Below are 15,303 nucleotides of genomic sequence, written 5' to 3'. Positions count from 1 at the left end.
ACAATATTATCCTGGGAAGGACAACATTGAATGCCATGAAAGCAATCACGTCCACTTACCATCTCCTGATGCGCTTCCCAACTGAATATGGTATGGGAGAGCTAAGAAGGGACCAAACAATGGCTCGCGAATGTTATGTCGCCTCTCTTAGAAAAACAAAATCGTAAGAGGCATTTACAATTGAAGGGCTGGAAGGGAAAGATAGACCAGACTTTCATAGAGCGGAACCTACAGAGGAGCTAGAAGAGGTCATCCTTGGTGACGGTGAGCCCGAGAAAAAAGTGAGTATAGGGTCTTTACTCCCCCCAGGTATCAAAGATAAACTTACTCAATTCCTCAGGAAGAATCGAGACGTATTTACATGGGTCCATGAAGACATGCCGGGTATAGACCCCACTATCATAGAGCACCACTTAAATGTAAACCCTGACTTTAAACCTGTCAGACAAAAGATGAGGACTTTCGTTCCAGAAAGGAATCAGGCTATATCAGAAGAGGTGGAAAAGCTCTTAAAAGTCGACTTTATTCAAGAGGTGTACTACCCCGACTGGCTGAAAAATGTGGTCTTAGTGAAGAAGGCAAATGGAAAGTGGAGGCTATGTGTGGATTCCACCGACCTTAACAAAGCTTGCCCGAATGACAGCTTTCCTCTCCCAAGAATCGATATGCTCGTTGAGGGAACGGCTGGACACGAACTATTAAGTTTCATGGATGCATATTCTGGATACAACCAGATATCTATGTACACCTCAGATAGAGAAAAAATGGCCTTCATCACTGATAGAGGTTTGTATTGTTACAAAGTAATGCCGTTTAGGCTCAAGAACGCTGGTGCAACATACCAAAGGCTAGTGAATGCAATGTTTAAGCATCAAATTGGTAGAAACATGGAGGTATATGTTGATGACATGTTGGTGAAAAGCTTAAAAGCTAAAGACCATTTGACTGACCTGCAGGAGACCTTCGAGGTACTTAGGAGGCATAAGATGAAACTCAACCCCAGCAAGTGTGCCTTTAGGGTTTCCTCAGTAACGTTCTTGGGATATGTGGTAAGCAGAAGAGGAATTGAGGCTAATCCAGAGAAGATCCGAGCAGTCATTGACATGAGATCAACAAGATCAACCAAGGATCTACAATGACTAACAGGGAAGATTGCTGCCTTGAGTAGGCTAATCTCTCGGTCAACTGACATGTGTCTACCTTTCTTTCGTGTGCTAAGGAATACGTTTGAATGGACCCCAGAGTGTGAGCAGGCGTTCAAAGAACTAAAGCAATACCTTAGTTCTCCCCCACTATTGTCTCGAACCATACCGGGAGAGGAACTATACATATACCTTGCAGTCTCCACGACAGCTGTCAGTTCAGCTCTGATGCGAGAAGAAGAAGGGGTCCAAAGGCCAGTATACTTCGTGAGCAGAGCACTTAGGGGTGCGGAGGAAAGATATCCAAGGATGGAACAGTTGGCCTTTGTTTTAATTGTGTCTGCCAGGAAACTGAGACCATACTTTCAAGCGCATACGATAGTGGTCCTAATAGATCAACCCCTTCGACAGGTCCTACACAAGCCAGAAAGCTCTGGTCGACTGATGAAGTGGTTAGTAGAGTTAGAAGAGTTCGACATTCAGTATAAGCCAAGAACAGCAGTAAAGGCTCAGGTGTTGGCTAATTTCTTAGCTGAGTTTACCCCTCCAGAAGAGGAGAAACAACCCCAATTTTCGACAGAACCAGGTTTAAGTGAGCAGATGGGCCCAGAAGTAGTCTGGGACTTGTTCATGGATGGGTCATCTAATGTTCAGGTTAGCAGAGCCAGGCTTGTTCTTGTCTCCCCAGAGGGAGAAAGTATACAGTACGCACTTCGGTTTGGTTTCAACGCAACCAACAACAAAGTAGAGTACGAAGCCTTGATAGCAGGATTAAAAGTGGCAAATGCCCTAGGGGTTGAGCAATTACACCAACTCCAAGCTGGTCGCTGGACAAGTTCAAGCGGAATATGAGGCACGAGACGAGAAGATGAAGAGTTACCTACAAAAGGTGAAGGAATTAAAGAATCACTTCCAAAGATTCTCAATTTATCAAATACCACGAGAAGAGAATGGGAAAGCAGACGCTTTAGCCCGGCTAGCTACTGCATTGAACCTGAGATCAATAAGAATATACCAATGGAATATTTGGACGAACCATCTATATCTCAGGAGAGACAAATTGAAGTGCAACAAGCGATATTGAATGTGGAATGGACAGATCCTATCATCAGATATATCAAGGATGGGGTGCTACCAACAGACCGAGCAGAAGCTCGAAAGGTCAAGATGTGGGCAGCTAGGTATATGCTTATCAAAGGGGTGCTCAACAAGAGAAGCTTCTCCATTCCGTATTTACGATGCGTTTCTAGCGAGGAAGCTGACTACATTTTAAGGGAGATCCACTTAGGAGTTTGTAGAAACCATGCTGAGGGTAGGTCACTTACTAACAAGGCCATCCGACTAGGATACTATTGGCCCACCATGCAGAAAGATGTACTTGACTTTGTTCAAAAGTGCGACAAGTGTCAACGATTTGCCAACATCCCGAGACAACCGTCAGAGGAGATGGCTCCCATGTCAAGACCATACCTCTTTCCCCCTTAAAAGAATGAAGGGTCAGCTTCATCTTCTTCCTTCGATAAAAAGATAAAGGGTTAACTACTTCCCTTGTTAAAGGGTGAGCTGAGTGAAGCTCATATTAATCTATTTCCCCTGTTAAAGGGTGACCTGGGTGAAGCTCGTATTAATCTACTTCCCTTGTTAAAGGGTGAAATAAGTGAAACTCATAGTAATCTACTTCCCTCGTAAAAAGATGAGGGGTTAACTACTTCCCTTGTTAAAGGGTGAGCTGAGTGAAGCTCATAGTAATCTACTTCCCTCGTAAAAAGATGAGGGGTTAACTACTTTCCTTGTTAAAGGGTGAGCTGAGTGAAGCTCATAGTAATCTACTTCCCCTGTTAAAGGGTGACCTGGGTGAAGTTCGTATTAATCTACTTCCCCTGTTAAAGGGTGACCTGGGTGAAGCTCGTATTAATCTACTTCCCTTGTTAAAGGGTGAGATGAGTGAAACTCATAGTAATCTACTTCCCTCGTTAAAAGGTGAGCTGGGTGAAGCTCATAGTAATTTACTTCCCCTGTTAAAGGGCGAGTTGAGTGAAGCTCGTATTCATCTACTTACCTTATTACGAGTTACGTGAAACTCGTCTTAATCTACTTTCCTTATTAAAGGGACGAGCCGACTAAAGATGTCAATAAAATCAAGTATAAAATAACGGTAGCATGCCAGCAGGGCAGCTTGCCAAATAATGGGAGCATGCCAGCAGGGCAGCTTGCCAAATAAAGGCAGCATACCAGCAGAACAGCTTGCCAAATAACGGCAGCATGCCAGTAGGACAGCTTACCAAATAAAAGCAATATGCCAGCAGGGCAGCTTGCCAAATAAAGGCAGCATGCCAGTAGAGCAGCTTGCCAAATAACGGCAGCATGCCAGTAGGACAGCTTACCAAATAAAGGCAGTATGCCAGCAGGGCAGCTTGCCAAATAAATGCAGCATGCCAGCAGAGCAGCTTGCCAAATAACGGCAGCATGCCAGTAGGACAGCTTACCAAATAAAGGCAGCATGCCAGTAGGGCAGCTTGCCAAATAAAGGCAGCATGCCAGCAGGGCAGCTTGCCAAATAACGGCAGCATGCTAGCATAACAGCTTGCCAAATAAAGGCAGCATGCCAACAGGGCAACTTGCCAAATAAAAGCAGCATGCCTGCCAGGGCAACTTGACAAATAACGGCAGCATGCCAGCAGGACAACTTGCCATGGCAGCATGGCATGGCAGCTTGCCACATAACGGTAGACTACCAGCATGGCAGTTTGCCACATATACGAGCTGCCAATGTGGCACTACGACAAATATACAAGCTTGCCAATATACGAACTTGCCACATATACGAGCTGCCAATGTGATACTATGACCCTCGACTGTATTCGCGAAATGACAATATAAGTTAGGCTAATGGACCAGGCTCTGCAATTCTAACTATATATTATTGTGTGATATTTTGGAATTAATGTTTCGGTAGTTTGACAAGCAATCATCCAAAACGGGGGGCAACTGATGGATATATAATTTAAATATCCATAATTAAGGGAAGATTACTAAATTAACGCACTATTGAGATAGGCTCTGCAGATTACGATAAGGATTACAGATTGAGATAGGCTTTACATATTACAATAAGGATTAAAGATTGTGATAAGGATTAAAGATTATGATGAGGATTAAGTCTACAGATTACAATAAGGTAATTCTACGTGACATCTTAACCTAAGCCCTATAAAAAAGGCGGGGGAATCAACGTTTTGAGGTACGCAATAAACCCTAACTCAATTTCTCGATTTCTACAGGGAGATTATCATTCACACTGACTTGTTCGTCGGAGCCTACTCCAACGGTAACACACCGGTGTTCGTAGGATCACTTTTTCTTCTCTTTATTCAGGAAGTCAGATCAGATACAGGTTGCGCAGAATCCATCATCAACAATTTGTGCAACACATTGTAACCTATCCAGACCAACTTAGATGTGAACAAATTTTTTCTTACATTGTTTTTTCTAAATAAAGTAATCAAACTTTTTTTTAGCCCATTAATTTAATTAGGTTCAATTGTTCTATTTAACATTGAGGTTGAAGATAATGTCATGATTGTCCTGTTTGTGTAAGAGAGGGCGTTGGAGTGCTTATGTGAGATTATTGGATTGAGAGGCATAGCTGTGAGAGAGAGAGAGAGAGAGAGAGAGAGAGAGAAGTGCAAGATATTGCCTAGAGGCGATAGGTTTAAATATTGTAAATATATATAAGAAATCACAATTATATTTTTTAAAGTGTGTGTGTGTATATATATATATATATATATATATATATATATATAGAATTAGAGTGGTCATCCTGTGCATAGCATATACTACACCTTAAATATATAATATATTTTTGTGTAAACAAGTGTGTTTATGAGACTAACAAGTGTATCTTAATATATTTCAAATTCGGCTTATTTATTAAATGAATTTTAAAAAATGAGCTTGAATTTAATTTATTTTATTAAACAACAATTTTGAGGCAAACGAATTTAACCTGAATCGTTAGACAACGATTCCAAGCCAAGCCTCTAATGCACCAAGCCTGACTGGTTCAGTTGATTTGGGGCCCTAATTTATATTAGAATAAATTATAATGTTCTAATTTGAGATTTGAAAAAGTTACACATAGGTAGTTCAACACACTCGTGCCATTAATGACAATTCAAAACATAAATAAATCATCATTTTTTTATGTTAAAAGATCTCCTTAACCTTATATTTTTACATAAAATTATAAAAATATCATTAAAAAATACAAAGTATCAATTTTCATACCAAATTTTTTCCATTAAATTTTACAAAAACAATCATTACTATTTTTTGGTTAATAACATTTGATTAGATTATTTTTTTTCAAAAAAATAATATTAGGTAGGGTAATATAAAGTTTATAAGAAGGGGGAAAAGGGTAATAGAGTCTTTTGATTTAATTTTTTTTTTATTTATTAAATTACAAAAGGGTATAAGAGATATTAAACACTTTTAAGGGAGGTCTTGCCCTTGATATTACGTACATATTTGATTTTGGATTGAAGAGCGCTCTCTATTGGTGATTTTCTGCATCTCTCTCCAGAATTATCTTCTCCTCTTTCTTGTCAAAAAACTCACCTAAGTTCTCACTTCACTGTTATTTGACCCCCTCTCTTTCGTTGGTTTGTTCTTGGTGATGTTTGCATTCTCGATCACAAGAACTGAACTCTCCCGCAAAGTTTCATACGAGATGGTATCTCTCTCTCTCTCTCTCTCTCTCTTATTGTCTTCTTGGCACTTTCTAATTATCGTTTCCGTTATTCAATTCGAAATGTTCTGTTATAATCATATGGACATTGTTCTGGTTTTCTTGACCAATTTATGGAACATTTTATTGATACCTGGTTCTGGTGTTCTTCTCTCCTTTCATTTCCTTTATTGAATTTGCAAATTAAAAATTTTCATTTTGCTCTGAGTCCTATTTTGACCTAATGCTGAATCAGTGGCCACATTTTAATACTATAAAAAGTTTTATTAAACAATACATAACAGTTATATGTATATATGTATGTTGATCTGAATTTTTCTGAATTAGGGAATACAGAATACTTTAAAGAAATTAAACTTATCGAATTTTTATTAAATCAGCTGAATTTTTTTTTTTGTTGTTGTCATCTAAGTTTCTTATATACGTCTCTAGTAGTGTTGATATTGGTTGATTCTAAGCAACTTTACTTCGATTTTCATCCACATTAAGAAACTTCTTCTGTTTTTTTGAGTTATAAATTTTGGAGATCCCATCTTGGATTATTTTACATCCTTTTCCCCATGTAATTATTCTTCTGTCAGATTTATGGGTGTTGAAGTTTTCCTTCACTTAAAACTATACATTCGATATTATACACACACACACACACACACACACACACACACACGAATTACGAGGATGCTGAGTTTGGTTTCTTGATTTTACTATTGCATATCATAGGTTGATGAATTTAGATTTGTTGTTTAATTTCAATCACAGAACATTGAGGGAGGCATAAAAGCAGTCCATTTTGTTTTCCACATACTCTTTACCATTTAAAATGGAGCAATAAAAAAGAATATTGAAAAAACCCTAGAACCTCAACCAATGATGGTAAAGGAAAAGAAATAATACCATGATCATGCATGATATATACAATAGCTATACGTATTTTAAGTAGTTATAAAGAAGACAAACAGACATGTTTAATAATATTAAACTTTCAAAGGATTTATTGTAATTGCTCTGTAAAACACAGTACACTGACTAGATATTCTAGTGACATATAAATTCATGCCCCATGATTCTACTCCAAATTTTATATTATTATGCAGTGTTTGGTAGCAGATTAATGTTGTTTAACAAAGATAAATGGTGTTTTGCTAGGCAAGTGGAAGCAAGGGATTTCTTACCTGAGGAAAAATATAGAAAAGGCTTCCAAGGATGGAATCTGTGGCAGGTCCTGATGTTGGGAATGTGAAATCTACAAAGATGAAAGCTCCTGTATCACGTGGGACGAGAATAAGTAGTGAGGCAAATTCATTTTCTCGGTCACGTGGTGCTATATTTGGAAAAGGTTCTCCTTCAAAGTGCAAAACAACTGATTTAGAATGGATAGATAAAATGACTGAGTGTCCTGTGTATCGTCCATCAAAGGGGGACTTTGAGGATCCTCTAGTTTACCTGAGAAATATTGCTCCAGAAGCTTCAAAATATGGTATAACAATAGTTCAAGTTTTTCTTGTCATTGTGCCATGTAATAGAGTGAAAAGTTAGCCCTGAATATTTGCCTTGACTCAGAGTTAATTGTGTTCTTGACGGAACTCATCTTAAACTGAAGAATGTATAGGATTTCAGTAGGTGAGCTTATCCTATTTTATCAGGTGTGATCGTTGCGCTTTTACTTTTAAATATAAAAATTATGGTTTTATATGATATTCAAAGTATAGCCATCTATTTTTATTCTTATTGCTCTGCCAGATATTTAATACTGTTTTCGAAGTCACATTCGGTACTGTCAGACACACCATTATTATGTTGTAGAGTGTGGTGTTTCTTATTATTTTCATTGGGTTAAAAAGTTAAATTGCTGAATTTCAGGAATTTGCAAGATTGTTTCTCCTCTGATTTCTTCAGTTCCAGCCGGCGTAGTGCTAAAAAATGATACAAAAGGTCTTAGGTTTGCAAGTACAGTGCAACCTCTTCGGCTTGGTGAATGGGATATGGTTGACAAAGCCATTTCCTTCACGAGAGGAAGGTAAGTTCCAGAAAACATAACTAAGGTTTCTTGTCTTGCTTTGAGAAAAAAATCACTTCGATTTTGGCTTATATAAAGAGGAAAGTCTATGGCGGAATGTTAGTCATTTTGGCTGTTTATAGTTGTTTAGCATCACAGCTGCTTTTCAGAAATTGAACTCTCCATGATTTTGATGTTATGTCTTATCTTTCAGAAAGTACACCTTACAGGATTTTGACAAGATGGCAAACAAGGTATTTGCTGGTAAATATTTTATCTCTGGATGTCTTCCTTCTGCATACTTGGAAAGAGAATTTTGGAACGAAATTGCCCATGGTAAGAAAGGAACAGTTGAGTATGGAGCTAATGTGGACGGCAGTGCATTTTCAAGTCATCCTCATGATCAACTTGGAAGAAGCAAATGGAACTTGAAGGTTTTAATACCACCATTTTTCCTCCTCCTTTTTTGAGTGTTTCTGATAAAAGCCTTTCTTATACATTCTGCTTCCAAACCTCTTCCCTCTTTTTGTGCCGCTCGTCTCTCTCTCTCTCTCTCTCCCATGCCAATTAGCTTTACATGTATCTGCATGTGTTGGAATGTGCTGTTGACTGTTTTCCATATTTTCATGTACAATTTTAGCTGCTTTGTGGCTTCAATTGATTATCAGGATCCGATAGTACATCTCTGTGACTGCATCTGCATACTCTCTCTCTCTCTGTCTTTTATTTCTTTCTATTATCTTATTTGTTTTCTCTTTGTTGCTTTAATATCAGAAACTTCCACGGCTGCCCAAATTTACATTGCGTTTGCTGGAAACTGCAATTCCGGTAACGCAACAATTACAAAGCCCTTAGTGCAAAGATTCTCAATTTATATTTAAACCTTATGGTATGAGCTTAGCCATAACTCCTGTTTGTTCCAGGGAATAACAGATCCCATGCTTTACATTGGAATGCTATTTAGTATGTTTCCATGGCATGTGGAAGATCATTACTTGTACAGGTATATTTTGTTTTATTAACATTTTTATCTTATTTTATAGCTCTAAACTGTTTTTCATGTATTTTTTAATTATTCCTCTTTCAGCATTAATTACCACCACTGTGGTGCACCCAAAACATGGTATGGAGTTCCTGGTCATGCTGCTCCCGAATTTGAGAAAGTTGTACAACATTATGTTTATAGTGATGATATCCTATCAATTGATGGAGAAGATGGAGTTTTCGACATGCTTGTGGAGAAAACAACGATGTTTCCTCCGAATATTTTGCTACAACATGACGTCCCTGTTTATAGAGCTGTGCAAATGCCAGGGGAATTTATAATCACCTTTCCCAGATCATATCATGCAGGATTTAGTCATGGTAAAACATTTAATGTCCCTCTCTCAACATGCATGAACACAGAGACACACACAAAAGCGTATGTACTTATATTACCCATTTCTTCTTGTGCATCTTCAGGCTTTAACTGTGGTGAGGCAGTTAACTTTGCAATTGGTGACTGGTTTTCATTTGGGGCAGCTGCTGCCAAGCGTTATGCGCTTCTTGAAAGGATGCCAATTGTTCCTTATGAAGAGCTTGTTTGTAAAGAAGCAATGCTTCTTTCAAATTCTTTGAATCGTGCAGATTATTGCTTTGCAGATCCAATCTCTCTCGATTGTGTAAAGGTTTCTTTTGCATGCCTGATACGGTTGCATCATTGTGCCCATTGGTGTCTACAGAAATTAGGAGCATCTCCGAGTGTTTCACCAGATTCTCAAGGAACCATTTTTTGTAGCCTCTGCAAACGGGACTGCTACGTGGCACACATCACGTGCAACTGCTATATCAATCCCATTTGCCTTTTCCATGGTAGCAGATCGTTGTTCACTGCTATACTCTCACTTTTGCTGAATTTGGCATTGTTTTTGCAACATAATGTTCTTTCAGTTTGTTTAGTTCCAATTGGTGCTTTTGTTTTTCATTGCATTTCAATATCTTGTGAACACTTTAAATTGTATCATGTAAGGATTTCAATGAGCATTTTATCAGTAATCCATCTAAAGCAATAAACTTGGGTGTTAAATTCTATGTAACTCCAATGCAGTTATTTCTCACTCTTCATACTTATAATTAGTTGCTATTTCTTCTGATCTCAAATGCGCATCACAGTGGTAGAGTCCTGCAACTGCCCATGTGGGAACAAGCGTTTTCTTTTCCTTAGAGCAGATGTATCCGAAATGGAAGCTTTAGCAAAAGAATTTGAGCAGGAGGAAGGAATATTACAGAAGGTTCAGCAACAAGTAAAATGTGACACTGACGTGTGGATGTGGAAGATGATCCCTCGCACGAATGAGGAATACAGCCCCTATTGTGAGGTAAATTTGCATTGACCCTGAATATAATATAAATCTCATTCTGGTATGCCAACCAGTTAATTTTACCCATGTTATTTTCCAGGGGCTAGCCAACAAATACTAGCTTTGAGCTTTCGAAAGCTAGAACCTGTGTAGTTCTTATATTGTTTAAAATTCTGTATTATTTAACATTCTGATATATATCAATGGAGGTGAAGTACTCTATCTGAATTTCTCGGCTAGTCTAAATACATATTTATCAATATGGTATATTTCAGAATTGTGACTATTAAAGCAATTAGGATTGATCATGTAGATAGTAGATTTTCTGTCAAAGCAAATAAGAAAAACTTTGAAGAATGTCACCACTCCAAAGCTCTGAGAACAGTAGATAGGTGAAGTAATGCTTTAATTGGTTTACGTTGTATATGCTATTACTCTTCACCAATGTAGATACTGAACTCCATTTTTTTTTTTTTTTTTTGGTAATTGTCATTGTAATTGGATTCAGAAAATAAATTTGCATATGTTTATTTTAAATGTTTAGGAAGTGCTTGTTTTTAAATTGGATTGATGCACCTTTCATCCTGCTCTCAGTGTCCTCTCCTTTCTAGATCTCTTCTTTGTAGATTTGATGCTTATTCTGTGGAACTTGATCCACATTTTGAGATCTTTTTATTACCACCCCAGAAACACGTTATAGGGAATACACTTAATAGATAACATTTTTCCTACATAAACACCACCTAATATCATTGTGAAAAATCAAAATATGTAGCAGATGATTATTGGGCAACAGCAGATGATTCAGTGCATACTATTTGATGGATATGTGTATGCTTCTACGATTTAGAGCTGACTATATTTTGGGTTGACTAAATATTGTTCAATTACTTCCCTTAAATACAGACAAATTGAAGTTTAACTAATTTGCTTCTCGTGTTATACAGACTTCTGTTCAGCATCTTGACAGACTGAACGAGCTTGACTGTGAAGGAAGATGTAGTGTAGAAACTACTGCATGCGAAGATGATAACGATGACATGAGAAGTTGTCTCATAAAAAAAAATGTCCAGGCTGATGTTATAACAGCTATGAAGAGTGGGGCAAAATGTGGTAAAGTGAAAGGGCCATCATTTTCTGAGGTTAAAAAGCGAGCTAGATCAAGTCGTAGACCACAGAAGATGGAAACTAATTCCATCAAGAGATAAATGAAGCGGTATTAATTCTGAAAGAAGCAAAAGCATTTAACTAGCTGACTACAAAAATACTGAAAGGTTGAGATCTATGGGGTTGGGGGGCACTTTCTTTTGTTCTTCTAAACTTTTTCTTTCGTCCTGAAATGTTAGAAATCACAGTTATAAGAGGGTTCCCTTAATAGATTTGCTACAGTAGTTGATTCTTACCATCTCTAGGATAGCCTGTTGCTTCAATTTCTATATTCTTCGTTCTTCTGTAGCAACCAAAGATTGCATCTTTTGTATAGCATTACATAGAGAATATTGTACAACAATGCTTTCATTAAAAAAGAGCTGTGTCATTCTGTGGTTTAAAGGTGAGACCATTTCTTCATGACAACTAACACACCCAAAAAAAAAGGAAAATTAAAACTGTGATTCTCGTCGATTATTGATGAAAATTTGTTTTTCATGGTACTTATATTTTTTATTACAAGAGATACATGCTTGGCTTGACAATGATATGGATACAACAGGAGAAAACTTTCCAATCCGAAGCAACATTACCTAGCACTTATGCAGCAGTTCTTGTAGTACTGATGGGATTTGCCGTGCCAATTAGTGCAATGAACTCAACTGCTACACTAAGAGCATTCATAGCTGCCAAAGAAGTCACACTCTCTGATGAAGATATCGCGCTTGCCCCAGCCAAATCCGATATGGCACGAAACACAGCACAAGGCACTCCATTTGTTAGACATGTCTGCATCAAGTAGTCACCACTATGAATGTCATGTATACATCAGAACAGGAAATTATTCCCAAGTTTTAATTGTACTAACCATTACAATTGCAGAACTCTCCTCATCCACAGTTGAGATGTTGAATTCGTTGAAAAGAAACTCTCTGTATGCTGCATTTTTAAGGTATATATCCGCCGTAGAGCCTCTCAACCCGGAAACAACTTTTGGTGTTTCTGGTAGGCAATATGTCTCATTGACACATTGTTGTAACTTCAAATCCTGTAAATGGATGTACATATATATATATATATATATATACACACATAATATTAATATACACAAAATGGATGTATATAAAACAATTAATGCAAGATTTGTTACAGAGATCTCAGACAAAATTGACATACCACAAGTTGAGAAGCCACAGTGAACCATTCTTGATCAACTGGAAGCCAAAAGAGCTCTTCCATTGGTTGTCCAATGGAGTATAATTCCTCTGCTGTGAACTCAATCTTTGCCAACAAATTATCTCCCTTTGTTGGGAAATTGTAAGCCCCAAATTTTAGTTCTGTTAAATCCCCCTTTTCTGACTGATGGTTCTGTGCAACACAAACATACAATATAGGCCTAATTTATGACATTATTTATATACCAAAATAAAAATTTTAAAATCAAACTGGGAAGCATTATATTTGTTACTACAATAAATGCAATTATTCATTGTTGTCCTGGTAATAAGAGGTAATGTAAATTATCTATTGTGGGTGTGTATGCGTTTACTTTAACTTTTAAGAAAATAAAAATAAAAATAAAAATGCGGGAAACATTATACTTTTTACACTACACATTTCTCACTTCTATAATACAAATAACATTTAAATGAGTTGTTTTGGGTAGGCAACATACATGGTAAGCATAATTATATATATATATATATATATATATATATATATACAGATTATATTGCATATATGAACATAATAATGAATCATATTTGTATTGGATCCAAGTTTTATGTAACAGTACCTTCCATTTCCAAGAACCTGTGAAGGCAACATATTTGAGGATAGCAACACTGCCAATGGACAGTGAGTCGTTAGCACTACCAGCAATCCCATAATGAACGATTCCTCGAATATTGAAGACATCAACAAGGATTTGCACTGTAATACCTGCATTTAGCTAAGTAATATGTATACCAATGTCAAAAACACACACACCTAATTTTAAAATAGTAGCATAATGAAATTCAGGTTACAAAGAGGAATTGAAACAGATTAATAATTATTATAAAGAGCGAAAGAAATAAAAAAATATATAGATTTACCGTTTGCTCCCCAGCCATTACATAAATTACATCTACACCCCCAATACTCCCAATGTTGAATCTCCTCCCTGATCAGTAAATCAATCAATTCATCAATCAATATAGCAAATACAATAATCATTCTTAATAGTCTACTCTATCAGTCCCAATAATACTTAGTTACTGCACTCCCAAACAACTTTTCATTGATAGGTATAATTGAGTGTTCCAGTCCAACTAGCATTTATTAAACTTTTAAAAATATATAATAAATCAATAAAATATTTCATTAATCAATGTTAAAATTCGGTGGTATTTTCCCTCAAAGTAAAAGATTGAGGATAATCGGACATGAGGTTTTCAAATTCACTAAGTGAGTGTGCTAAAAGGAAAAAAAAGTAAAAAATCAAAATTATATAATTGTATTTTTATAAGGGAGTGTTTGACGGTATGGAATTGAAGTTTTGGAATTGGTAAAATTGAAGAAAATTTTGGTTTAATTGTTTTTCTCAAATTTCACAAATTCTAATTCAAAGACTTCAATTCCATGCAATCGAAAGCAACCTAAGAAAAATTCAAAAACTAAGGATTTGTGGCCCATGTGATTGTTTCTCTGGATAAGTGACCGCATTGGCATTTGTGTCATTGCTCAAACCTAACATAAAAGGTCTTTGCCCTAGAGTGCTTTATTTTAGTGGTCCATATCAATATCATCATCTAATCAGCTGGTTATACTACATCACTAATACAATACAATCGGTGGTGCAATAAAAAAAAATTCCAACTAGTTAATGATAGTGATACCATATCACTAATACAACTTATGCAATAAAGCTTTTTTCCTCGTGGGAGGTTGAGAGTTCAAATATGTTAATAGTATTCTTGTTACAAAATAGTTGTGACACTCTCAAAATTGTGACTCAATAGTGCCTAACTATTTTAGGATGGAAAGAGTATAAAATACAAAATCTGTGAATAATATAAAAAAAACTAGACCCAGTTGGTCCCACCAAAGTGCAACAAAGAAAGGGTCCTGTTCTATTAAGAAATCATTGCACTAAAGAAAAAAATAATCAATGAAAAAAAAAGAGAAAATAATAATAATAATAATAAGAGAGAGAACATGCCAGCCAAGTCAAGCCAAGGGACATCGGATCTGGGAAGGAAGAGAGCAGAGGATTGGAGTACATTGAGCTCAGTAGAGAAAGCCATTACAAGGCCTATATACGCATTCTCGTTCACTCTGTCAACCAACCCATGTAGAGGATGATTTGACCGTAGCTGCATCGACTGCTTTACATTACTCATCCCTAATAATACAAGCAAAGTCACCATCACTTCCAGATCAACGGCCCTGATCGGCCTCAGCTTCCACCCATCACTTGGTACTGCCATTGACCACCAACGTTCGATTAATTTACTTCCCCTTAAGTGGGGATGATCAGACGGCTGTGGGTGAGTGTGTAATTCTCCTCTCCAGCAAAGTAGGAGGAGTAGACTGACTGTTGAGTGAGGAGACGAAGCAAAACGGGAAAAATGCGATTGGTTCTATTTGATTGGGTGTGAAAGAAATGTAGTACAGTTAGTACTATTAGTTATTCAAGTGGCACACGTGGGAACAAACTCCAATAATTATGTCACAATGAAATAATTACATAATTTAAATATAATATGACCAACTAATTCATCAACTAACCGACCTTAGCTCAGTTGGTAGAGCGGAGGACTGTAGTAGGCTAAAGCTCACAGCTAATCCTTAGGTCGCTGGTTCGAATCCGGCAGGTCGGATTTTTTGGTCTTTCTTTTTTTTTTTTTTTTTAATTTTTTGTGGGTGCTCTGAGAATAT

The 15,303-nt window shown here is 37.0% G+C and overlaps 3 protein-coding genes and 1 non-coding gene across 6 annotated transcripts; 3 read left to right on the top strand and 1 right to left on the bottom strand.

Moving 5' to 3' along the window:
* Positions 1 to 2,159: 2,159 nt before the first annotated feature.
* On the top strand, positions 2,160 to 2,627 carry LOC132314582 (uncharacterized). Its single transcript, XM_059813427.1, has one exon. It carries the CDS (start codon positions 2,160 to 2,162, stop codon positions 2,625 to 2,627), a length of 468 nt encoding a protein of 155 aa, XP_059669410.1.
* Positions 2,628 to 5,651: 3,024 nt separating this feature from the next.
* LOC132312870 (lysine-specific demethylase JMJ13-like) lies at positions 5,652 to 11,780 on the top strand. Of its 3 annotated transcripts, none has more exons than XM_059811413.1 (10): positions 5,652 to 5,880; positions 7,042 to 7,372; positions 7,756 to 7,912; positions 8,106 to 8,325; positions 8,666 to 8,719; positions 8,815 to 8,894; positions 8,979 to 9,256; positions 9,356 to 9,745; positions 10,046 to 10,251; positions 11,181 to 11,780. In XM_059811413.1, the coding sequence occupies exons 2-10, from the start codon at positions 7,099 to 7,101 to the stop codon at positions 11,439 to 11,441; spliced, it is 1,920 nt and encodes a 639-aa protein (XP_059667396.1). In that variant the 5' UTR covers positions 5,652 to 5,880; positions 7,042 to 7,098; the 3' UTR covers positions 11,442 to 11,780. The 3 variants fall into 3 exon arrangements, with proteins under 3 accessions (XP_059667396.1, XP_059667399.1, XP_059667398.1); XM_059811416.1 differs by lacking the exon at positions 5,652 to 5,880 and adding an exon at positions 7,456 to 7,515 and having other exon boundaries at positions 7,273 to 7,372; positions 11,181 to 11,779; XM_059811415.1 differs by lacking the exon at positions 5,652 to 5,880 and having other exon boundaries at positions 7,277 to 7,515; positions 11,181 to 11,778.
* Positions 11,781 to 11,824: 44 nt separating this feature from the next.
* Positions 11,825 to 15,023, bottom strand: LOC132312871 (bark storage protein A-like). The gene is made up of 6 exons (XM_059811417.1): positions 14,581 to 15,023; positions 13,479 to 13,542; positions 13,178 to 13,333; positions 12,559 to 12,750; positions 12,251 to 12,430; positions 11,825 to 12,171 (listed from the first exon to the last, which is right to left on the bottom strand). The coding sequence occupies exons 1-6, from the start codon at positions 14,850 to 14,852 to the stop codon at positions 11,983 to 11,985; spliced, it is 1,053 nt and encodes a 350-aa protein (XP_059667400.1). The 5' UTR covers positions 14,853 to 15,023; the 3' UTR covers positions 11,825 to 11,982.
* Positions 15,024 to 15,152: 129 nt separating this feature from the next.
* TRNAY-GUA (transfer RNA tyrosine (anticodon GUA)) lies at positions 15,153 to 15,245 on the top strand. Its single transcript has 2 exons — positions 15,153 to 15,189; positions 15,210 to 15,245. It is a non-coding gene; the product is annotated as a tRNA-Tyr (tRNA).
* The last annotated feature ends 58 nt before the right edge of the window (positions 15,246 to 15,303 follow it).

This window comes from Cornus florida, unplaced genomic scaffold, assembly GCF_030987335.1.
Source record: "Cornus florida cultivar Cherokee Brave unplaced genomic scaffold, ASM3098733v1 CherokeeBrave_3.0.0_Hap2_Chr06, whole genome shotgun sequence".
NCBI classification, from domain to species: Eukaryota; Viridiplantae; Streptophyta; class Magnoliopsida; order Cornales; family Cornaceae; genus Cornus; species Cornus florida.
Note: the sequence above shows the minus strand (reverse complement) of the source record. Positions and strands in the feature narration are given on the sequence as shown.